Raw genomic sequence first — 23,737 nt, 5'->3', positions numbered from 1 at the left:
TCACTGTCCATGGTAGAAAAGGAAGCATGGCTGAAAGGATATAACTAGAATATCACAGGTTTGTGAAATATTTATTATTTGAGTTTACTATGCAAATATCTGACCTGTCTCACGGTCATGCTGGACCTGGATCCTCTCGTCAGCGAAGGCTCTCAGCCAGCGCTGTTTCTGCTCTGGCTTCTTGGCACACAGGAGGTGGATTTCTTCACCAGCCAGCGCCCGCAGCTTCAAGGCGTTTTTCACGCTGATGTTGAAGTCCTTCTCCTTGCCATCCTCCACGTCTATCACCTCTATGTAGTCCATGTCCATCCGACCCTTGTAGTACAGCATATCCCTCCGCAGGAGGTCCTGCAATGATAAAGATGCCACATTTAGCCAAGAATCCTTTTGAAGAGTACAAGAAGTAAGTAATCCACTAAACCAACAAGAGCCAACATGGCTGACTGATTGATAAATGGTGTGTCTGAACAAAGAGAGGGATCATGTTAAGTCAATATAGCATAAAATCGTTGGCAAATAAACCATGGTGTACTGGAGAATAGTTGGGCAACATATTTTCATTTTGATGAAATAATCAAGTAATACATGTCTTGTTTGTAGTAATGGTCATGGTCAACTATCCTTGGGCCACAAGACCCTTAAGGGCCAGAAGTTCCCAGCTTACACAGTCTTGAGTCAAATCCAGTCATAGGTCTTTAAAATGTCACTTCACTTTAGTGTATATTTCCTTAATAATGAAATATACACTAACTAATAGTTCAAACTAATAGATAGTTCTAACTATTACTAATTACTACCAAATACATATACAGTGCACAGAAAGTGGCAGAAATCGGAGAGGGAGGGGTGCAGGCTAACTTTTGCAATTTAGTGGGTTAATTTTAAGCTGATGCACCAGATGGTTTGTTACACAGAAGCATTTGAAAAGCTGTAGGGAACTGTTTGGAAAAGAGTAGGCCCTTTAAAAATTACAGCTGAATGGATGAAGCCTTCAATGGGTTCTTTGCTCTTCTTTCAAAGAAGAAATATTCTCCAGTTCCTATAGAACTGCACATGCTCATGCACATTTGAGTACTGCTACTTAAACAAAGACATTTTAGCACACCACTTGGCTCTTTTTTAATGTTGTCATGTGAATGAATGTTATTTATAGGCAAATACTGATGTCATCACAGATACGAGCACTTAGTAAACTTTAATATTTGGACAATTTCCTCTCCTGTATTCAAAATCTGCTACAATAAAAAATAAAGGACTACACTTTTTGTGAATGTAGACTAGTGACTTAATATTTAAGAGATACTTTGTGTATTTCTAATATACAAAAATATATCAACCATTTGTTTTGCAAATTGAGGGGAAACATTCTGTGGAAGGCTTATAATGTAGGATCTACGTATTCAATAAAAGCAAATCTAGTATTCCAAAAATTATTTAGACTTTTAATCTGTGGCCTACAGATTCATATATTGTGAATTGAACAGGGATTTTAAGTGTACTACAATGCATAGAGTTAATATCATTATGGTTATTTGTATTTCAACCTATTTTTTTCCACCATTTTAGTTAATTTAACTTCAAGGAAGCTATGCCAATTTATGACACCAACACAGCTGTGCAAATGGAAAATGGTGCACAAATAAAACACACTGAAAATTCAGTCTGTTGGCCACCTTCCATTTGTTTTATTTCAAATGTTTTTTTTCCCTATCATATAAATCTTGTGACTCCTTGGAGTGCCCCAACCAAAAGCTGAGAAGCCTGAGAGGTCAGTGCGTCATTTAAGTATGATTATCATCCACAGTCAGAGATACTACAAGTTCACTTTTCCCTCCCCATTAGGATGATTCTATACTCATACTGTCATCAGCATAAAGTAGTGCAAAATGCTGAGGCACCTTTTTGCAGTAGACCATCTGATGATCAAAGAGGAAGAACATTCTCTGTTGACTCTTAGCTTGAGGCTGGGACAGCTTGCTCAACTCTCCAGAAAAGATGAGATCAGAGCTCATGCTGAGGACGTCTTCTCCCTGCATGGGTCGAAACACACAAATACACACGCACACGCACACACACACACACACACACACACACACACACACACACACACACACACACACACAAATAGCTATTACTTGCTACCTATCCCTGTTGCCGGTGTATTAGAATGAAGTGAGCGAATATTTCAGAACAAATATGCTTCTTGCCAGACCTCCCAGTCCTCGATGGAGCTCTGCCACTGGGCGATCTTGTCAATGTTCTCAAGACGCCGTTTCCTCTCATTGATCAGCCTGGCCACGTTCTTCATGGCATTTAAGGCTGCCTCCACATCTTTGTAGTCCCTAATGTACAGGGAGTGACATGCAGACATGTATTATGTATGTGTATTACAGCCTGATATCTCTTCTTTCCTCTGTGCCATAGAGTTCCATTAAAAAGACATTAATGAGTCGCAATGTTGTTCCTTCATCACCATGAACACACACACACACACACACACACTGTAGTTTATTTTGATCAATCCCACACACTGTCTTGCTACCACTAAAACTCACTAGAGCACCAAATGTGGATTAATCCACCATGGAAAATAGTCCCCAACAAATTCACCATTTCCTCCTGTTTAAGTAAGAGTCTGAAGACTACAGTGTGCAGCTGTCTTAGTAAATTACTGATCCTTTTAAAAAAATGAAACTATATATTTTTAACATCCTCAGGAGGAAGAAAGTCACAGACAGAGTAGGGAAGTCTAAAAGTATTAAGAGACTTTTGGTGTTTTCATGGAATTTGTTGACAGGAAGAAAACATAAAATACCAGCAGCTCCATGCTTTAATGAGGGTGCCGTAATTTGTGAAAACAGAATCTTAAGCAAGACAAACATGTACTGGGATGCCACAAGATACTTTGTTAAAAGGTCAAATATAGCTTGTTAACGAGCTTGACTTAAGATTTTGGGGTTAAACTGTTGTTTCCAATGTCAAATAAGATGGTTATCGATCAATGACATGCATTCATCTGTCATATGCATATGCATCTCATGATATGCATCTGTCCATTTTGATCAATGAGAGCTGGCGATTATCTAGAGGAATGAATAACAGTGATTCACAAGTGCACTAATGGATCTCCTGAAAACCTTCCCTGCAGGAACACATTAAGAGTTTGGAGTTACCTGTGCTGTGGGTTCGTGTATTTGAGCAACTCAGCCAGCTGCAGCGGGTACTTGCAGATCTTCTGAACTGGAGTGAGTAGGAAGCCATCCAAGGAAATGTCGATCATCTTCTGGAGGAGTCGGCAGGCTTCGAAGAAGAACACGTACTTGTTGACCTTCACTAACTTAGAGAGCTGGACGCAAGCGTTGGGGTGGTTGTTGCAATACTCTGAATAGATCTGGAAATCTGTTTGCTAAACATAAAGAACAGCAAGATAAAGGGTTAGAAGCAGGTTCAATAATTTGGTAGACAGAGTAAAAAGGTATGCACTCACATTACTGTAAGAAAATTGTTCATAAATTATTGAAATATTAGTTTGATGGTTTTGGAAAACAAAGCGAACAAGGTGTGATAATGAAGCAATGTGAAGTGGAACTACGCAGAAACCTTTAATCAAAATGTTCTGACTGAGTTAGGGACTCAGCTCAGGTCACTAATCAATTTGGTGACCTGGGCAAGATTTTAGCTGGTGCTGTTTGCATTGCAGCCAATGCCACCACCAATCATAGTGTTCATGCACTTACACAGAAACTGCTTAGCTTCATGTCTGTTACGGGTTGTGTTTTATCCCCTCCTGCCCTTCGTTCTTTCTCTCTCTCTCATGTTCTTAACAGGTGTCAATCAGGTGATTGGGTTCCACCTGTGGGGGGCCGGTCGTGCTGCTGGGTGGGTTGCACCAACCCCAAGGCTGGCCAATCGGCAGAGGGGGAGCCAAAGATAAAAGCAGGAAGACTCAGGAGTTCAGCTGGTCTTCACTTCATATTATTTTCTGTCGATGCTGAGAGTTGGACTTCATGTTAGTGTTTGTGGTGAGAGGTTGCGGACAGTACACAGAAAAATAATGGTTCTTAAATGGTTCTTTAAAAGGCAGTGTGGTTCCACGAAGAACCATCACCTACTAAAGAACCATTTTATCTATTGTCAGAAATGGTGCTTCAAATAACCATTTTTTGAAGGTTCTTTGAGGCACCTTTGTGGGTTCTTTAAATAACAACCCTGGTCGGAAAGGTTCTTTGTGGAACCAAAAATGGTTCTTCTATGGCATCACTCCGAAGAACCATTTTCGGTTCCAGATGGCACCTTTATTTTTCTGTGGGTAGGTGAGTCTGGGGTACCCTTTACATCGGCAAACACGTAGTTGATTTTCTGTGTCTAGATGCACTAGGCTTATTGGTCGGTGCCCCATCTGTATTTGGTGTTGGTCGAGTACATTTAGAGAAGCCATTTTGTTTGTTTTGTTTCAAAGGTAGATAGTCAGGCTTAGTTTTGATTATATTGATTTCAATTGTTTGGCACGACCACACCTGTCCCATCCTCTCTCACTTGGTTTAAAACTCACTTGTGGAAAAATGAATGTGAGTGAAATAAATATTAGTTATGGTTAAATTCCATGTTGGTTCGTTTGTGAATTATTTGGATTGTTTTGTGTTGGTCCCTAATCATCCTCTGGACCAGAAGAAATAGGGACGTAACACTGTCTTTGAGATCAAGCTAGGCAGATCAGACTTTGTATGCTAGTATGCTAGTTGCACTCTGCAACGGTAACTACTATGTAATAGATAAAACTATTCAATCATCACATTCTCTTTTTCACCTTTTTTCTCCTCTTCTTCTTTTTCTTCCCTGGGCTCCAGAGGGCCTATTATTTAATGGACTGCGTAGTTATGTTATTGTGGGCTTTTTTGAAATATTTCAAAATAATATATAAAGTATTAATCTAGTAAAAGGTAGTTTTACTATTACTAGATTAATACTATTATTAGTATTAATCTAATAATAGTAAAAGGTAGTTAATACAAGTTACAAATTCAGATTTCTTTCTGAATTTCTTCCCTGATTTCATGGATGGATGAGGCCCTAGCATTTGCCTATACCATGGGTCGGCAACCCGCGGCGGCTCTTCAGCCCCTCTGTTGCAGCTCCCTGAGGCTTTGACAAAAAATAACATGGAAATAAATAATGGTTATTTATTATTATTTTTTGCACACTGGACAATCTTTCAAAGGGAACGCCTCTTATCTTGGAGTTTGAGGTGATACTGTGTCACTGAAAACAAGTCTTAATATTTTGTCAACTAAAATGTGCGTCACATCCTATTTCGTCGCTGTCAGGCGCCTTTCCCTGCAGGTTGCTAATCATGTTTGCAGACCCCCGCCCTCGGTAAACTATCAATGGATAAATCCAAAAAAAGAAAAGTCACGGAGGAAAATAGTGAAAAATTCTGCGTGGACGTATTCATTTGCTTTCACTGCCAACAATGCTGGCTTACCTGAATGCTTGATATGTGGCGAGAAATTAGCAAACAACAAACAAATCCAATGTTGAAAGACACTTCCAGAACAAGCATACAGCATTTGCTGAAAAGTATCATGCTGGAGATGAGCGAAAAAGTGTGATTTCTCAACTGCTGCAGCAAACTGAGCTAAGTAAATATACTTTCACGAAGTGGATCAAGTCTCCAAACTCAACTACTGCTGCTAGTTTTGTGGCAGCTCATGAGACAGTAAAGCGTGGAAAGCCCTTCACAGATGGAGAATACATGAAATAATCGCTCATTAAGTATCTGAGCAGATATTTGCAGAGATATGCCTCTCTCTGCAAAGACCGTTAAGGACAGGGCCATTAAAATGGCTACAAACATCACCAGTCAGCAAATTGACAACATCAATTCAGTTCCAGCATTCTCAATCACCTATGATGAGTCAAGAGATGTAAACGACATTGAGCAGACAGCACTGTTATGCAGATATATGAACTCTGATGGACCGCAGGAAGAAATCATTGAATTAATACCGGTAAAAGGGCAAACACAGGGGGAGGACATTTGTGAGACTGTTATGAATTGTTTAAAAGCTAAAGAAATAAACACAAACTGCATGGTGTCAGTAGATACTGATGGGGCACACAGTATGAAAGGAGCACAGAAGGGATTTGCAACTTTACTTCAGAAGTCACTGGATCAAAAGCTGCTGTAGTTTCACTGCATCTTACACCAGGAAGCACTGTGCGCTCAAACTTTTCCCCCGGAATGTATGGAGGTGATGAACCTTGTTATTCAGATAGTGAACAAAATAATGGCAAAGGGGTTAAACCACCACAGTTTTGTTTGTTGTTGGAAGAAGTGGACAGCTTCAGATCTCCTGCTGCATAACAAAGTCCAGTGGCTGTCCAGGGGAGAGGTGCTGAAACGGTTTGCTGCTTGTCTTCCTGGAAAGCAAAGTCCTCACCTATCCTGAGCTGGGAGATCCAGATTGGCTGGAAAAGTTGCACTTCATGGTAGATATGACAAGTCACTTAAACACGCTGAACAAAAGTCTCCAGGAAAAGGGAGGCACGGCTCTGCAGGTGCTGGAGGATGTTTTGGCATTTGAGCGCAAGATGACAGTGTTTGCCAGAGAGGTACAGAGAGGCACACTCTCTCACGTCCAAGTACAAAAGCCTGACAACTGATCTTGAAGATGTCGCCCGTCAGAAGGCCATCCTCGCTCGAGAGCACAAATGGGGGAATATTGAAAACCTCCTCAAACCTGACAAACTTGTGTTTGAAACATGGAATGCCATTCCCGACACTTGCATGCACATTTAGAAGTATGCATTTGGAGTCCTGTCCATCTTTGGATCAATGTACTTATGCGAGCAGGTTTTCTCAAGCATGAACTACATAAAATCTAAATATTGCTCCCGCCTCACAGATGACAGCCTGCAGTCCTGTATGAAGCTCAAAGTCACATCTTACAGCTCTGATATAGAGAAACTCTGCAGCGATGTTGAGAAACAAAAATCACATTAAACAGGTGAGAACACTATCATTTAATAAGCTATTATTTTGGAAAAAAATATTTATTTTAGATCCTGAACTGATGTAGTTGTGTTTTTATGTTCAGGTGCGACGGTTGATGGCTGTACGTGGTTGAGGGAAAAAAAGAAGAGGATGACAGTGCACTGAAATGCACTTTAGTCTTACTTAAATACAAACTGGCCTATTTTTTATGTTTTCTCTTTTTAAGATATTAGGCTGCAGCTATATGTTATATTTATTTCAAAGTAGGCTACTTTTATTTAATATATTTTCCACAAACATGGGGAGGACCCAAATAGACCTGCATTGTTCTGTGTTTATTTCACTTCTGCAGCTATATGTTATATTTATTTCAAAGTAATTTTATTTATTTTCCACAAATATGGGGAGGACTCAAGCCATAGTTCTGTGTTTAAGTGACCTCAATTTAGGCCTACACATGCCAGTGTATTTTTTTTTCTCCTCTTCATAAGAGTTTGATATTGTTATATTAGGTAAAATAGCAATAAATGTCAAGAATTGTCTTTATTCTTGTTCTATAATTTCATAAATACAACAAACTATAGTTTTTGTGTAGATAATATAACTATATATAAAACTGTATACGGTGTGGTATCAAATAGCTTTTGCAACTCCAGGAAAATATGGCAAAATGGCTCTTTGGACAGTAAAGGTTGCCGACCCCTGGCCTATACTTATACCTGGGACCGGTTCTGACTCAGCTTACGTGTTCGAGGAAGCAGCAACCGATCTCACTGAGGTGTGGCTGCTCTTTGTTGAATTTCTTCTCCAGGCCTTTCAGGAACTTCTTATGGAATCGGTAGATCTCTTCAATATTGCCAAAGATGGTACGAAGCTGCTCTTCAGTGAACATATCTGTCCTCTTGCGGCACTGTTTGATGTAACCCTGAAGGAAACAGGAAAAGGATCAGATCATGCTGAACAGACATGGACCACCAAACACAACATATGAATAAATACATCATGAAATCACACATAATACATACACAATAACCCATATAGACATTAGCTGCTTGCTCCACTGCTAGTAAGCCCATACCAAGACCTGAGACTTGACAGCCAATCAGAAAAGATAATTTTTCCATGGTGATGGCAAACAGTTGGGTAAATTCAAGCTGGTGTGTAACAGTGTATAAATGTGTGTATAAGTGTATCAATGAATGACTTGTTTTACATCATGTTTAAACATGATCTAATCCAGACCTCACAGATGTCCTTCAGGTGCTTGATGTAGTCTCTCTCTGTGCTCATGATCTCATTGATGACGTTGGTCCTCATCTGTTCTTTGCAGGGTAAACCAGGTCCCAGCAACAAGCCCAGACCTGCCCGGTTCTCCTCTCCAGCCTGAGCCTCCTCCAGGTGGGCCAGATACTCCTCCATGGGCTCATCCTGGTTCACACGCAACTGAGGACGACACAAGTAACTATTAAACACCCAGGAAGACTTTTGGTTTCCCCCAGCAATTACTTGTGCATTTCTTTTATTTTCAACTCTCTCTTCACAAAAATCACATGAATGTGAACTGCAATTCCAATTTTGTGATAGCTTCTGGTTTACAGTTGTGCTAGTGATCAAATAGGGGGCGACTGTGGCTCATGGGGTAGAGAGGGTCGGTGGTACGATCCTTGGCTACTACGTGTGCTGTCCCAAAGTGTCCTTGAGCAAGACACTAAACCCCTGACTGCTCCCCAGGCACTTCTCAGCAGCCCACTGCTCCCTATATACTAGGGATGGGTTAAATGCAGAGACTACATTTCCCCACTGCGGGACTAATAAGGGATTGATTATTATTATTCTAACCATTTTGATTAGCCTAAAATCTTTAAAGTTGTTATTGATGACTTGTGGACCCATTTGTGATAACATAACATGCTTTTCATGGGCCAAGTCTTACTGAGGATCCATTGAAAATACTGTCAGTATTGCAGCAGCTGCAGTCATTAATCAAACAGTGCAAGTCAGTTTGTCTCACCCGTACAAAGCTGGCAGGGAACCAGCCCTCGCTGTCCATAATGCGACCCCACCACCACTCCTTGTTAGTGGCATCCACTACTTCGATGACATCACCGGCCTTGAAGCCCAGCTCCTGGTCGTCCATGGTGACATGGTCCCAGAGGGCCTCAGCATACACCACGCTGCCATCACTGATCAGCTGCAGAGGAAGCACCAGAAGGGTCATGGCTACAACAGGGGCACTTTAAGTCAAACCATGAATATCAAGGGTCAACAACCAGCCACGAAAATGATGAGATAACATAAAACAATTTCAGTGTAACACAGGGTTCAATGCTTCTCAGTTTAACCAGTTATCTTCTTCTGCCATTATTTCCCACAGTTTGACAAAGTATGTGAAGGGAGGTGAGACTGTTCATTGCGCTGCTCTGACATCTGACCTCTAGGAGCACATTGGCATGAATTTAAATCAGGGAACATACACTCAATAATGCTTAAGTCAGAAGGCTTACGTGCTGATGTTATGGTGAAGCCATAATATTTACCACCTTCACCAACTTAGTTTATTGTGTTTGGATGCTAACATTTCCTAGTTAGCACTAAACACAAAGTATAGATAGATAGATAGATAGATAGATAGATAGATAGATAGATAGATAGATAGATAGATAGATAGATAGATAGATACTTTATTAATCCCGCAAGGGGACATTTTTTGCTATAGCAGCATTTATAGGTACAGGGGAAATTTAAAGCAAAGCAATACAAATAACAGAATAAGAATATAAAATATAAAAATACACAATATATACAATAAAATAGAATAATATTAAAACAACTAAACAATAGTGCAAAGATTTAACCAAACCAAACAAACAACCAACAGAGTTACGGTATTATATTTGTGTGAATGATCTGGCCAGAGGTGATTTATTGTAAAGTCTTATTGCAGTGGGCAGGAATGTTCTCCTATATCTGTCCTTGTGACAGCGGAGCTGGAACAGTCTGTTGGAGAAAGTGCTCCGCTGTCCCTGCAGTAGGTGTTGGTGAGGGTGGTCCGGGTTATCCAATATGGATAATAGTTTCTTCAGTGTCCTCCTCTCCACCACATTTGTGTCCAGTTTGCAGTGTGAAGAATTTAAGTTTAGAAAGCACTCCTAGTATGTTTAATAGCAATTGTCAATGTCAATGTTTATTTATAAGTTTTAAGCCAAAGGTATTATATAAATGTATATAGTATATATTATTATATTATATAAGTTTAATTGTAGAAGTGTTAAACCATAAAAGCATAACCATTGAATATATTAAACTAAAGGTATAGTGTTGAGCCGCGAGGGAGAGACAGGAACCTTTTTGAGATAGGCTTTTCAGATTTGTAAGCGACCACATGGTGATAAATTTGAAGAGGCCGGCTTCAGGAATGTGAAAAGGTGTGAGCCAGCGGGGGAAGGGTACCTGCTGGCCAAAGGAAGATGACCACAGGACAATGGGCCATAGGCCAAGGGGAAGCGTATTGGATTTCAGCCAATCACAAAGCTGATAATGGACTTTTAAGTTTCAGGCGGGGACTTTAAAGTATAAGACATTGTTACCGAGGATTTCTCTTCAGTTCTCGTTGCTGGCCATCTTACAGAAAATTAGGCAGCTGGCCTGTTGGATAGGGGAGCGTTAACTCTGATCTGTGGAACATAGTCTATCGATAGTGTACTTCAGTTTGTAATTGTATAGCTTCTGTTTGTTATTAAATATCTTTTGATTTGATTTTATCTTGGACCAGCTGATTTTTTGGCCCTGCTCTGCTGACAAAAGATGAAGCAGTAGGAGGCATGCGGCCTCCCTTTGTCTAAGAGAGAGAGTTGAGACCCTTTAACAGCAGCCAATGATGGAGCCTTCTTAACCAGTTTGTTAAGTCTGTTGTTGTCTCCGGCTCCAATGCTACTCCCCCAGCAGACTACGGAGAAGTACAGTCCTTTTATCGTATTGACTGTCTCACTGAGCTTTCTGTTATTGTTATTATTGCCTTGCTTTTGCTGCTTTGTCTGTCAAAGCACTTTCTAAATTCTGTTTTTAAAGGTGTTATATAAATAAAGTTATTATTATTATTATTATTATTATTATTATTATTATTATTATTATCAGACAGCACACGGCCCAGTCGGACAAACTGTGTTCTGCCTGTGAGATAGTCAGTGAGATGGTGGACATGTCTACCCCCACCACCTGCAGTTTCTTACTCAGCAGCAGTGGTTGGATGGTGTTGAATGCACTGGAGAAATCAAAAAAAGTGATTCTCACAGAGCCATCGGTTCCGTCCAGGTGCGACTGAGCTTGTTGCAGCAAGTAGATGATGGCGTCATCCACTCCCACATCAGGCTGGTATGCAAATTGCAGAGGGTCCAGTGAGGATTTCACCTGCGGTCGGAGATGGACCAAGACCAACCTCTCCAGCACCTTCATCACATGAGATGTGAGGGCAACCGATTGAGTCATTGAGGCCAGATGGAGTCATCTTCTTTGGATCAGGAACAAGGCACAATGTCTTCCACAGCACCGGGACTTCAGGCTCAGGTTGAAGAGGTGTTGCAAGAAGTCAGACAGCTGGAAGGCACAGGTCTTCAGGACCCTGGGGCTGATGCCGTCAGGTTCTGCAGCCTTGCATTGGTGGAGTCTCTCCAGCTGTCTCCTAACCTGGGCAGTCGTCACAGAAAGAGGGGGAGGTTGATCATGGCGTCATTGGTGGAAAAGCCCTTTGATGTTGAGGGCTCTGTGTCCATGCAGCTCATCAGTGGGGACAGAGGGGGGAGGCGGGGAGGCAGCAGAGGTGTTTGTGAGGTGTGTTTTGTGGAGGAGACGGATGAGGGCTGTGAACTAAACCTGTTGAATAAACTGTTTAGCTCAGGGGTGCCCACACTTTTCCGGCTTGCGAGCTACTTTTAAAATGACCAAGTCAAAATGATCTACCTACATTCAAAATGTTATATATATATATATATATATATATATATATATATATATATATATATATATATATATATATATATATATATATATATATATACTGAGTATACTTTATATTTACAATATATGTTGGCGTACCTTGCATAACTCCATGAATCCTTATGGCACAATACAATTCTGTACATTTTTGGTCATACCTTACTCTGATGACTTGCACTGAATGGAATCAACCAGGGTTGCATAGTACAAACAGTAGCTGCTGGTAGCCAGCCTCAAGCAGACTTCAAATGATCATCAGTCATGGTGGAACGGTGTTTGGACTTAATATTCATTATGTGGGAAAAGGCTGACTCAGATAAATAAGTAGAGCCAAATAATGCAGTCAAGAAGGTAGCACATTTCCTCATGTTTGGGTACTTTTCCTCTGTGAGTAAGTTCCAAAACTGTCCATGAGCCCTTGACTTCAGTTGAATGTCAGCCAGTAGTATCAAAATCTCATCCTCCACTCCAGACGAGTTCAGGTGAAACAGCGTTGTAATTTTTGAATCACCTCAATATCTTCCCGAAATGTGCAGCACATAAATGTAGCGACTGGCTTGATTAAAGCAAAGTCTTAAAAGCGTTTGTCAAACTCTGGCAGACACTTGTCAATCTGCTCTGTGTAGCGCACACTGTCAAGTTGCGCACACCCCTTCTGCTGCGTCTCCAGCTCTGACACAAGGTTTTGGAAGTTCTCCAAATTACGGCGCTGCAGCTTTAGCTTCTGTAGTAGAAATAAATTGGGAGGCTAACTAATTAGCTCGCTGTTGACCGCGCATACGTGGTGACCCGTGTGTTAGAAAAGACATGATCTCAGACTGGCTGCCATGTACGTCAATCAAGTGGCAAATACCATGAGGACATCTAATTTTTTTTGAATGGCATGCAATCTACCCGCACTAAATCCGACTACCTCGACTGGTCGATCGCAATCGACGTATTGGGCACCCCTGGTTTAGCTCATTGACCCTCTCCAGGGAGCCCACTGGTTGTCTCCCTCCAACCTTGAAGCCAGTTATCTGCTTCATCCCGGTCCACACCTCCCTCACATTGTTCTCCTGGAGTTTGGCCTCCAGCTTCCTCCTGCAGGAGTCCTTGCACTCCCTGAGCTTCTCCTTCAGGTCGCGCTGTACTCTCCTGAGCTCGTCCCTGTCCCCAGACCTGAAGGCTCCTTTCTTCTTATTAAGAAGAACTTTCAGGTCACTGGTGATCCATGGCTTGTTGTTGGGGAAGCAGTGTACTGTCAGGGATGGTATGGTGGTGTGTTCACAGAATTTATTATATTCTGTGATGCAGTCCGTCATACTGTTGATGTCCTCCTCATGTGGTCCACACAGCACATCCCAGTCCATGGACTCAAAGCAGTCCTGTAGGGCGTCTTTAGCCTCCTGTGTCCACCTCCTCACAGTCCTGGTGGTCACAGGCTGCCTCTGCACAAGAGGAACATACTTTGGGGTTAACAGGACCAAGTTGTGGTCGGACCTACCAAGGGGGGGAAGGGCAGTAGCACTGTATGCATCCATGGCATTAGCATACAGTGGGTCCAGAGTGTTTTTGTTCCATATGGGGCAGTTAACATACTGGTGAAAAGTTGGAAGAGCTTTATCAAGTGTGGTGTGGTTAAAGTCTCCAGTAATTGCCAAAAATGCACCAGGATGTTGATAGACACAGTGGAGTGGATGGTGTCCACTGCTTCCTCCGCATCAGCTGATGGAGGAACGTACACAGTCCTGAAGCCGGGTAGGGTCACACTGTGGTCCGGGAAATGCGAGTGCAGCCATGTCTCGGTGAAACACATGATGCTGCATGTACTCCCTCTGGGACTTTACAAGTGCAACAAGTTCATCCGTCTCATTGGCCAAGGACCTCACGTTCCCCCATTAGAATCGCTGGTACCGAAGGTTTATACTTCCTCCTCTTCGCTTTCAGCTTAGCGCCAGCTCTGCAACCCCGACGTCTCCTCCGCAGTTCCTCCGGGATTTCAGGCCTCGCACCAGGCAGCAGCACCGGTTCACTCAGCGCAATCAGCTGATCACGAGAGTAAACAATGCCCCCAGTCCATTGTGGGTGGCTGTCCGTTACAAGGAGGGGAACAAAATAACAGAAAAGCCACTATAAAAGTTGAAAAAAAGTTACGGTCCATTGCCTGACCGTCAATTAAACAAAACGTTAAAGAAAAAACAAAACAGAAGAGAGGAAAAAAGTGAAAAAAAGACAAAAAATGAAAACGCATACACAGGGAGCTGCTGCAACAGGCTGCTACTGGCAAGGCGCCATCTTGATTAAATGAAATATGCTATGAAAATAAATAGCTGAGACTGATGGGAATGTTTTCTAAGTAAAGTATTTGACAAGCAAAAATTTTGATCTGATGAAAAGTCCAGGGATTACCAAGTTATTACGATTCATCCTGACTGTCTGAACCAAATATCAGGACAATCTCTCCAATAGTTTGTAAGACATATCACTAAATAGCCACAACGTAGACCTCATGGGGTGCTGGATGAAAAGCCAAAGGACCACCACAGTCATCATTCATACTTGGGAAGATGGATGTCCAGATGTTTCAGTCTGGATGCATGTAGTGAACCTAAACACGACTTGCAAAATTGCTTCCATCAAATATGTGTTTCGAACCACCCATAGGGACCTTAAGGACACTATTAAAAGGGCACTCAACCAATCTTACACTCAGGTCAGTTGTATCATCAAGGCCAGTTCCACTCCATCGTATAATGGCCTCTGTGACTGTAGAAGAGTTTTGTCGGCTCTGAGAAATTAACTCTGCATTCCGACCACTTGTAATGATCACAAAAGTCTGCCTTTGAGTATGGCAATTGTGAATGGTGAACCTATGGGTTATTTTCCTTCACATATTTAAAAGTGCTGTATTTATGAATGTTATTAGTTGCCTGTAATGATTAACACAGGATACAAATAGGGTCTGTTATTGTTATTATTTTAGTTGTCCTGGTTTGTATAATGGGGTGGGGACCGGGGGAAGTGACGCGAGAGGAGAAGGTGCGTGCCGACAGGGGAAGCCGTTGGTGTTTAGTGGACCGCTCAGCAACGGACCAGACAGGAACTTTCTGTGGATTACGAAGAGGGAGTCTGCATGGGGATTCGGCTCGGAGTACCACCAGCTAAACCGGCGGTGGTGAGGTAGCGTGTGTTCAGCCACGCTTCCTTAATTTTACAGGGCAAACATTGCCAGAAGAATTAAATGTTCATAGGAAGGAAGGAAATGTGTAATAATCAAAATAATTATTCAATGATAGAAAGTTTTTGTATTTAAGCTGTATATAATAATAAGCTGTATTAAGCTGTATATAATAATAATAATAATAACGGTCCAAAAATATGGGAAATGGCATAGTTTTAAGTAAAAAAACTCACTTAGCCCATTAACTGCCAAAATAAGGCACTTTCAACATTGGTGCATAGTGTGCACTCTATGGAATTAGTATCAAATATGGGTGTGGGACCCAGTAAAGAATGGTTTAAGGGCAGGCCCCTTTAAACTTCATCTTTAAGCTATGATAAAGGGTCTCATGGTGCAGAATGAAAAAAATCAATGAGAAGCTAACGTGAAAGTAGACAGACAGAGATACAGAAGAGGAAGTATAAGAGACAGAGGACGAGGACGCAAAGAAGGACCAGAAGGAGACAGAGCCAGTGTTAATGATGAAGACACTGCAGTGGTCATATTTCACACCGCCTCGTACACACTGCCAGGTTCACTGCATCAACATGGCCCATACTCTACAGAAACCATCCGTTATGGTGCTCAGCCTCTCATTCCTGCAGAGACAACAGATATCCTGCTAAACCACATCAGCCCACCACCCCTCCTCTCAGCAGGCTGGAGAGTCTGGACGTTTTTCACACACTCTCACTAGTGTTGTTAAAGACATTTCACTTTCCTGTCTGCTATCTGGCTTTTACTGTAGCTCCACTGATCCATCATGGCGATGAGGAAAACAGACGATATGGCTGTTGCTAGGCAACACACCCACATCATCTTGCCTCTCTGCTGCCCTTCTCTCTAGAATCCTCTTTGACGACATGGCAGAACACAATCTTCTCATTAAATGTTGTGATAGTAGACAGCTGCTTACAGTTTGTTGTAAACAGGTCAAGCATCATGACAGTGCTCATAGAGCACAAGTGTCACTATCGTAAACAGCAATGGCTAATACACCCACAGACACACAGACACACACGTACACAAGCAGCTGTGCCCCCTGATCCTAATGTGTGCAGCTGAGTGTGGGTCAGGTCTCGTCTGGATGATGGGCTCAAGGGTAGCTGTTTCTGGGCACATCTACATAAACACATCAGTCCTGAATGTTACCTGTGAAAATAAAATATGTTTTATTTCACAACAATACAAATAGCTAGCTTTTATTGAGTCTTTTAAGTGATTTCACCTTGTAAGGCCAGTCATTGTATTAAAGTGAAACAATCTGAGAGGGAAAAGACACTCCGGTTGAACTTCTCACAGCTCACAGACTTACATCTTATGATGAGGGGTCCCAACTGGATATTGGTTCTTTTTCAGGGTCAAACCAAAGAGGTTGGGTTTAGTTCACATCTTAGTCATGTAAATTCAAGTGATGCCCTCAAAAAGATCTGGGTCAACCTGTTGTCATTCTCAATGCGTCAAATACTGCAACAGAGGCACTCTTTAGTGTGTGTATGCGACGCACCGGGCTTGCCACCATCTACAGTACAAACACGTACATGTACAAACACATGCGCCCTGATTACACGAAAGCAATTGATGTCGTATAAAGTGCGAGATTGTTCACACAGGGGTGGGAAAGTGTTAGATGGGTCAAACACTGCTTGTGTCCTGTACCAAACTAGAAGTAAACATTAACTTGTGTGTCACACTCACTAGTCATGTGGTGTAGTGGTTAATACTGTCGTCACAACAAGTAATTGATGATAAATTGAGTAGTAATTACGGTGCACACGATCAGGTGACTGTCCCAAATAGTTTGTTGATAAAAACACTATTTAGATGTCTAGGGATTATACAAAGAAGGCTAATTCTTTTTGAGATGGTTTAGAATCAGGAGGTCTTAAAAATCTTCATTTCAATAAATATTTTACAGCCAAATCAAATTGTTTACAGGATATTCAATTTTTGTTTTCTTTATAATAAAGTAGTCCATGAATATGAGATATGAGTTTATAGATAATTATAATCCCTCCTCGTCATTGTAGAGGTTGGTTTATGGCTTTTTGCCGGTTACACCTACAGTCTCTGGACATATCTATGAGTTACACTCGTTGTCTTTTTGATTCCTTACAGTTTATTTTGTTTGTACGTCCTCTGAAGTTTCAGAGAATATTGCAGCGCACAGCCCATAGAGTATAAACGCCTCCGTTCATGCTCAGAGCTTGCTCACTGTCTGCGGAGGCTCGTGCTACAGCGCCATGCACGAGTATCAACAAAGCTTTAGTCAGTCCAGTTTACATCAGCCACACTCGTAAACCTAGTTGTTGCCTAAACCTAACCTTAGAAGACAGAATTTTTTTTTAACGTAGAGCATCATAGCTTAAAGTATAGGAGCATTGACTAAGGTGCGGTAATATTAGAACGTGTTGGAGTGACAATGTGTTGACAGGGTAGGGGTGAAGAGCGACACAATATGTAGCACAGTGGTGTTTCCCCTGCAGTCAATTACCAAAGGAAAGAAAGTAAATTTATACATTTTCATCAGTTTTTTAAAGCTGCACTAAGTGATTTCTTAACACTAAGAGAGTCCAAAACAAAGACACAGAAACACAGTTGTGAGATAGCAATAGCTTATCTGCTGAATGTTACAGATGCACAGAGTAACATGAACATATTTCAGGCCATCTATTGAATCGTAATTCAATATTCACTTTTCTCTAGCAGCTTAGGCTTCAGTTTTGGCTAAAGGCCCCCCCAACATTTGCTTTTTAATAATCACGTAATTTTGTACCAAGGCTACAGAACATACAAATTGCCTCTTTATTTCACATTTAACAAGCTGCGTCTTGTCATCCTATAAAAAGGGTTGACCTGGAGCACAGACAATTTTAAGAGCGGTGGGTGATTAATATTGTTTTGGATTTTAACGTGACTGCTTCTTGTTCTACAGTAATACCATCTCCAGTGACATTACTACTGTAAACTGAACATGTGGAGCATTACGACAGGTGTGAGAGAGAAGAGAGGGAAAGACGAGTCACGTAGTAGAAATCAATGTTTTATCTACCAAGTGTTAAAGCAGCCCACTGTGAGAACACCTGGAGACTGGCCCCACAAAAATGTTAGAGCCCTGATTTAACTAAACTGTCAGACCTGTTGCTACATTACCTACATGTAATCTTGGAAAATTCATTGACAACAACAAATACCTGTGTCAGAGGTGTGAGGTTTTAGTGAATGTTACATGAAAATACAGAACACTGGGACACTAGATCAAGAATTCTCAGTGGCTAGTGTAAAGTAGCAAGTACAACAGCAAGTATAACAAGTAGTACTGCAATACTGTAAAACCTCAAGAGGAAAGATAGTACACAAACAAATTAATGCCAGTTGATAATAAAATATGGGGGAGGGGGGGGTACTATGGTGGCTAAAATGGTAAATGCAGTCATGTCAAAACAATAATAATAAGGTTGATATTTTAAATATATTATATTGATATCATATTTTAATATATGGCATTAAATTAGTGATCAGTTCAAACCAACCCTGTCTATTCAGTTTTGTTGAAACTGCCAAGTCGTATGTTTATGGTTATGGTAAGGTTGGCAATATTCTGTATTTCTCAGTCTGTTACTGTCAGTCAACAAATTCCATGTGCAGAACCTACAACGATGATAAAAGTATCGTGTGTGTATCAAAGTTCAACATTCTTCCTGCTGCTGAAAATAGTCCCCAACAAATGTACTATTTCCTGCAGTTTGAGTGATGTTAGTTTAAAACTACATTGTCCAGCTGTCTAAGGAAATTGCTGAGCTTTATTCTTAAATTAAACTAAATCTTCGTGAGAGGTTTTGAAATATTTACGTAACTAGTAAGAACCAATGGGTTTGGGCATAAGAGCCAGAGACAGGGTAGGGAAGTCAGACAGTATTGTTGATTCATGGAATTTGTTGAGAAATAGTAAAAGATAGACTGCAGACTGAACACAAAGACCGGACAAATCAAACCATCTGCATTAATACTTATTAGTAGAGGTATGAGAAAAAAAAAAGTGATGAACGCACCCTGTACAGGGTCCATCTCTCATATACAGCAAACCGTCTCGTTTACATGTTCATGTTTCTGATGACACAAAATCCATCCATTCTCACACAAAATGATCTTCCCTCTCCTCCGGGTTGTACCTGTGTTCTGCTTCTGCCATGTTGGACACCCATCAATCCCAGCAGCCCTGCTTTGTCCTCCTCTCCTCCTCGGTCCCTCTCTGTATCAGTTTATCTGGTCTTTTCTTCCATCCAGAATGGATGTGTGTGTGTATGTGTGTGTTTGTGTGAGAGGGTGTTGGTCTGTGTGTGTGTGTGCTCTACTGGAAGGCCAGCAGGAACATCAGCACCACATTGATGATGATGAGCAGCATCATGATGAGGAATACCACCACCTTCTGTGTCTCTGGGGGGAGGTTGCAGCGCAGCATGGTGCTAAAGAATCCCAACCTCTGCCTGCTCCACCTCCCTGAGCCGCTGCCGCGAGCCATCAGTCCCGTGGCTTCCTCCTCTTCCTCCTCCTCAGCACCGCTGCCCCTCCCCCGTCGTCTCTCCCTCAGCGCCGAGCCTCCACACCACACCGCGTCACCTTGTCCTCCTCCTCGACTATCTTCGTCGCCGTCCTCTGGTGCCGCTCTCCTCCTCCGCTCTGCTCCGGCGGTCGCCTCCTCTGCTTCTCCTGCCACCTTGCCGATGCCCAGCGTCGCCCCGGCCTGCCAGTGGAGGCTGGGTCAGCGTGTGTGTGAATCTGCACGCAGTGAAGCTACTTGTGTGTTAGCCTACGTGCTGAGCACCCCAGCCCCCCTCCCCAACACCCCTGTCCTCCTTTACTCCCTTTCTCCTCTTTTAGGAACAGGCACCTCCCCTCTCTTTCTACCTTCTATTGCCTCCTCTTCTCTATCTCTCGGTCGGCTGTCAGGATAAAAGACGGAGGACAGGATGCTGCATCTCTCTGGCTCGTGCTCATGCCTCCTCGTCTTTCCCTCCCTCTTCTTTTTATCCGTCCGTCCCTTTGTTTTTCCGGCTCGTTCTTCTCTCTCTCTAGCCTACATTTGCTCAGATGTCTCTACCTCTTAATCCAACTGGTCATTTGTTCTTCCTCTGGTTCTTTTGTCCTCTTCTATCCCTCCGTCTCAGCCCACGTTTTCTCTCCGTTAAGAATTCCTGCTAAAATGGAGCTTGGTGCTCTGCCTGGAGCTGTGTGGCCTCAGCCATCCATCTAACAACCAGGAGCACCCTCTTTTCTTTTTTTCCCCTTCCTTTCCTTCCTTTTCTGTGTGCCCACCCTTGCCTAGCTGGTAGCCAATCAGGATGCAGAGTGTGTTCAACGTATCCTGGATACCAGAGTAGTTGAGGCAGGGCCCTAGCAACCCCTGTGTGGGTGGGGGGTTGGGTGTTGGGTTGCGAGGGACAGAGGGAGAGGTACGGTGGAGGCCATGCAGAATAATGGATGGATCTCAAGGGAAATAGTGTGTATATGTGTATTTGTAACATATGCAGTGGTTTAAGGTTGAGTGCTATTTGCTGCATTCACATATACCGTACATTTCAACTGATCTAGAAAATAACAGATTGATATCAAATTTGATCGCAGACACAAAAGAAAGAAAGAAACAAATAAATATGAATTACAGAAACAGGTATAGATAGGTGAGGCTTTATTTCCATCCATCTGTGTACGGTGCAGTACAGTATACAAACAATGTGCTGCAGCAGAAGGTAGTGGTTCAGTGCCCAGGAGGTGAACCGGCACCTCTGCAGCCACACTCCGTACCATGGTCTGTGGAGTGGAGAGAGGTCCCAATGATGGACTCATATGGTGGAGGTGTTGGAGACACTGTTGTGCCTTCTTAGTGAGAGGGGTGCAGTTGCATTACCAGTTGAGGTCATCAGCAGTCTGCACACCAAAAAACTTGCTACTCCTGACTTGCTCCATCTGCTCATGAGAAGAGGGAGGTGGGCAGCGTGGGCCTTCCTGAGGCCATCTCTGTCTTGTCATCGAAGAGATTGAGAGACAGGTTGTAATCTTGACACCAGAGAGCCAACCATTCCACCTCGCCTCTGTCTCATAGTTTCTGATGAGGTCCACTAGTGTTGTTTTATCTATGAATAATGAATAATATGATGACTGGAGTCATATTTGGCGGAGCAGTCATTGGTCATGGGGTTGTGTGCAGTCTTTCTGGTGGGCGTGTCATTCATGGCTTTGATGGGTGCATAGTAATCATACAGTGCCTTCGGTAGGAAGGCATCTCTGTCACAGCTGTGTGGGGTGGCCTTGTAGTTACTAATGGACGCATGTTATTTGTGTCCGTGAGTTGATTTTCCATGCATAAATGCGCTTTGCTACCCTGATATCCCAGGACAGTTTGTTCCTACTGAGGATAAAAAATGTAAAAACACAAATATATTGTTCCGTTTAGAAAAAAAGATTCAGTCCTCCAACACCTGGCCACTGTAGTTTTTATCAAATGCTACTCAAACAGGAGGAAGTAGTTGGGTACTATTTTCATCGGCGGATTAATACACATAGTGTAAAAAATGCCTGTAGTTCTTGCAGATGTTCTCTCTGTCTCTGGGGTGCAGCTGCAAAATCTGGTCTTCCTTCATCCAGTGATGTGACAATGACGTCGTTGGAGGCACTGAAGAACTACAGAGTACTACTTCAGGTGCAGTAGCTGTGGAGCGCAATGCCATTGAAAAATGTCCTTATTTTTTCACGTGTTTTTGCAAACTAGTAACGTATCAAACAGAAAAAATGGTGCAAGATGTGAAAATATCCCGGGGTGTAGAGCCACCATATTTTCACATCTTAGTTGGGGTGAAGTGATTGGACATCGACACAAACGTTCGAAAACTTTCCCTTTGTAGGAAAGGTTGCGTTAGTAAGTGATCTATTTGCAGTGCAGACATTTGGAACAATCATTCCAAGAAAAAAACTGTACACAAACTGTTTAACTTCTTTTTAAACTGTTAAAAGAATGTAAACTTATCCCTTTTCTTTTCTTTTTTTTTTTTTACAACAATTGGAGTTCTTTGGCCCAGAGGAAAAAGATACATGAGGCCTGTTTGGACACCTGCATACTACTGTTAAGTAATATAATTATTGTTGAAAGCATGTTCAATAAACATTTCCAAGATATTTGATGATATATTTCGAAGGGTATTGTTATTTACTTTGATTAATGTTCAATTCTAGTGTCTATTAAGAAAATACATTTTCAATGATTTGTTAAAGCAAAAAGCAACATGCAGAAGAAGTGGCAGTACTTTTCCCTACCCTGAATAGTGTCTGCTGATGTTCAGGCAGCATACTGCATATCAGCTTTACCAGTCAGAGGGTTAGGGCAACTATACAGCTCATTTTTCCTTAATGCCCCTGTTTCACTTCTCCCTCAGAGTACAGATATTATGGCGGGTTAGCAGTAGCATTTCCTATGATTATCCTGCCTGTGTATTCGCAAATTAGCTTGCAGCAACTAGCGACTAAAGTCCCTAGTTTCCTTGGTTTCCTGTTTTCTCTCCTGTTTTCTCTCCCTCTGAGTCTCCATTATCTGAGTCTCACTCTTCTGAGCAGCAAAGACAGAAACCACACAACACCAGTATTTGTCTCACACACACACACACACACACACACACACACACACACACACACACACACACACAAATATTTTAACTTCTTATGGTTCTAGATAACAGACATGCTGACCCACAGGATGGCAGCAAAGCGCCGTTCTGTTTGAAAACTGGCTGATTTGCAGCGGTTGCCTGGATACCCATTTTGATTGGCTGTCGATCTGTCACTATCAACCAACCCAACAGAGTAGACCAAATGCAGCTGAAAGAGGGAGAAGAATAACTGATTTAATATCTGGATCCAGTGACAGACTACTACACCACAAAGGCAGACAGAATAAATGGTTTTAAAATCACCAAATCAAGACTGGCCTGGTTATTTTCATTTCTGTCTAATGTGAAGACTGAAATTATTGTCAAAATTGATCAGTGGGAACAACATTATTATTATATTACAAACAGGTGCCTGCTGTTAGTGGTCACTACAAGCAACTCTTTCCAAACTACCTGCAGTGACTGATGATGTAAAAGCATAAAAGAGTTTGCTTACTCGACTCAATTTAATTGTTGCATTTATTCAGTTTTAATGGGGACGGTTTGGGTATGCCTTTTCCATGTTCAACAGTTTTCTTCTATCCAACAATGGGCCCTAATGCATTGATATTCTCATAAATTTGTCATATATTTTCTAGTAAAAGAGAAAAACTCCAGAGTCAACTCCAGATGTACCAAACGTTCTTAACCATCCAGATCTGCTCTTACTGGGTGTGCTGAATGATGGATGCTACTTGATCATAAATTGGAGGTGTGTGACTGGTTGTCTATTATTAGCCTTGGTGACGCTCTCTAAATACTCTAGCAGCTGTAGTGCTAAACCATGCCCAACAATTGGTGAGATGCCACCAAAATAAGGTGCTGGAAGACAAAGAACTTCAGCAGTAG

The 23,737-nt window shown here is 42.0% G+C and overlaps 1 protein-coding gene across 4 annotated transcripts in view; it reads right to left on the bottom strand.

The window, feature by feature from the left end:
- Window positions 1-23,737, bottom strand: part of arhgef4 (Rho guanine nucleotide exchange factor (GEF) 4) — a 128,230-nt gene that overhangs the window by 12,477 nt on the left and 92,016 nt on the right. For 3 of the 4 annotated variants that reach the window (XM_068709630.1, XM_068709629.1, XM_068709631.1), the window contains 7 exons: window positions 9,006-9,185; window positions 8,237-8,437; window positions 7,740-7,919; window positions 3,174-3,406; window positions 2,213-2,342; window positions 1,899-2,030; window positions 105-348 (listed from right to left, as the gene is read on the bottom strand). In XM_068709630.1, the coding sequence (XP_068565731.1) occupies window positions 105-348; window positions 1,899-2,030; window positions 2,213-2,342; window positions 3,174-3,406; window positions 7,740-7,919; window positions 8,237-8,437; window positions 9,006-9,185 (1,300 nt within the window). Of the gene's footprint in view, window positions 1-104; window positions 349-1,898; window positions 2,031-2,212; window positions 2,343-3,173; window positions 3,407-7,739; window positions 7,920-8,236; window positions 8,438-9,005; window positions 9,186-19,360; window positions 20,519-23,737 lie in introns of those variants that run through there. The other variant, XM_068709632.1, reaches the window with a different exon arrangement.

The sequence above is a fragment of the Cebidichthys violaceus genome, unplaced genomic scaffold, assembly GCF_023349555.1.
Source record: "Cebidichthys violaceus isolate CVI_PGR_0920_01 unplaced genomic scaffold, fCebVio1.0.p SCAF_15, whole genome shotgun sequence".
In the NCBI taxonomy this organism is placed as follows: domain Eukaryota; kingdom Metazoa; phylum Chordata; class Actinopteri; order Perciformes; family Stichaeidae; genus Cebidichthys; species Cebidichthys violaceus.
Note: the sequence above shows the minus strand (reverse complement) of the source record. Positions and strands in the feature narration are given on the sequence as shown.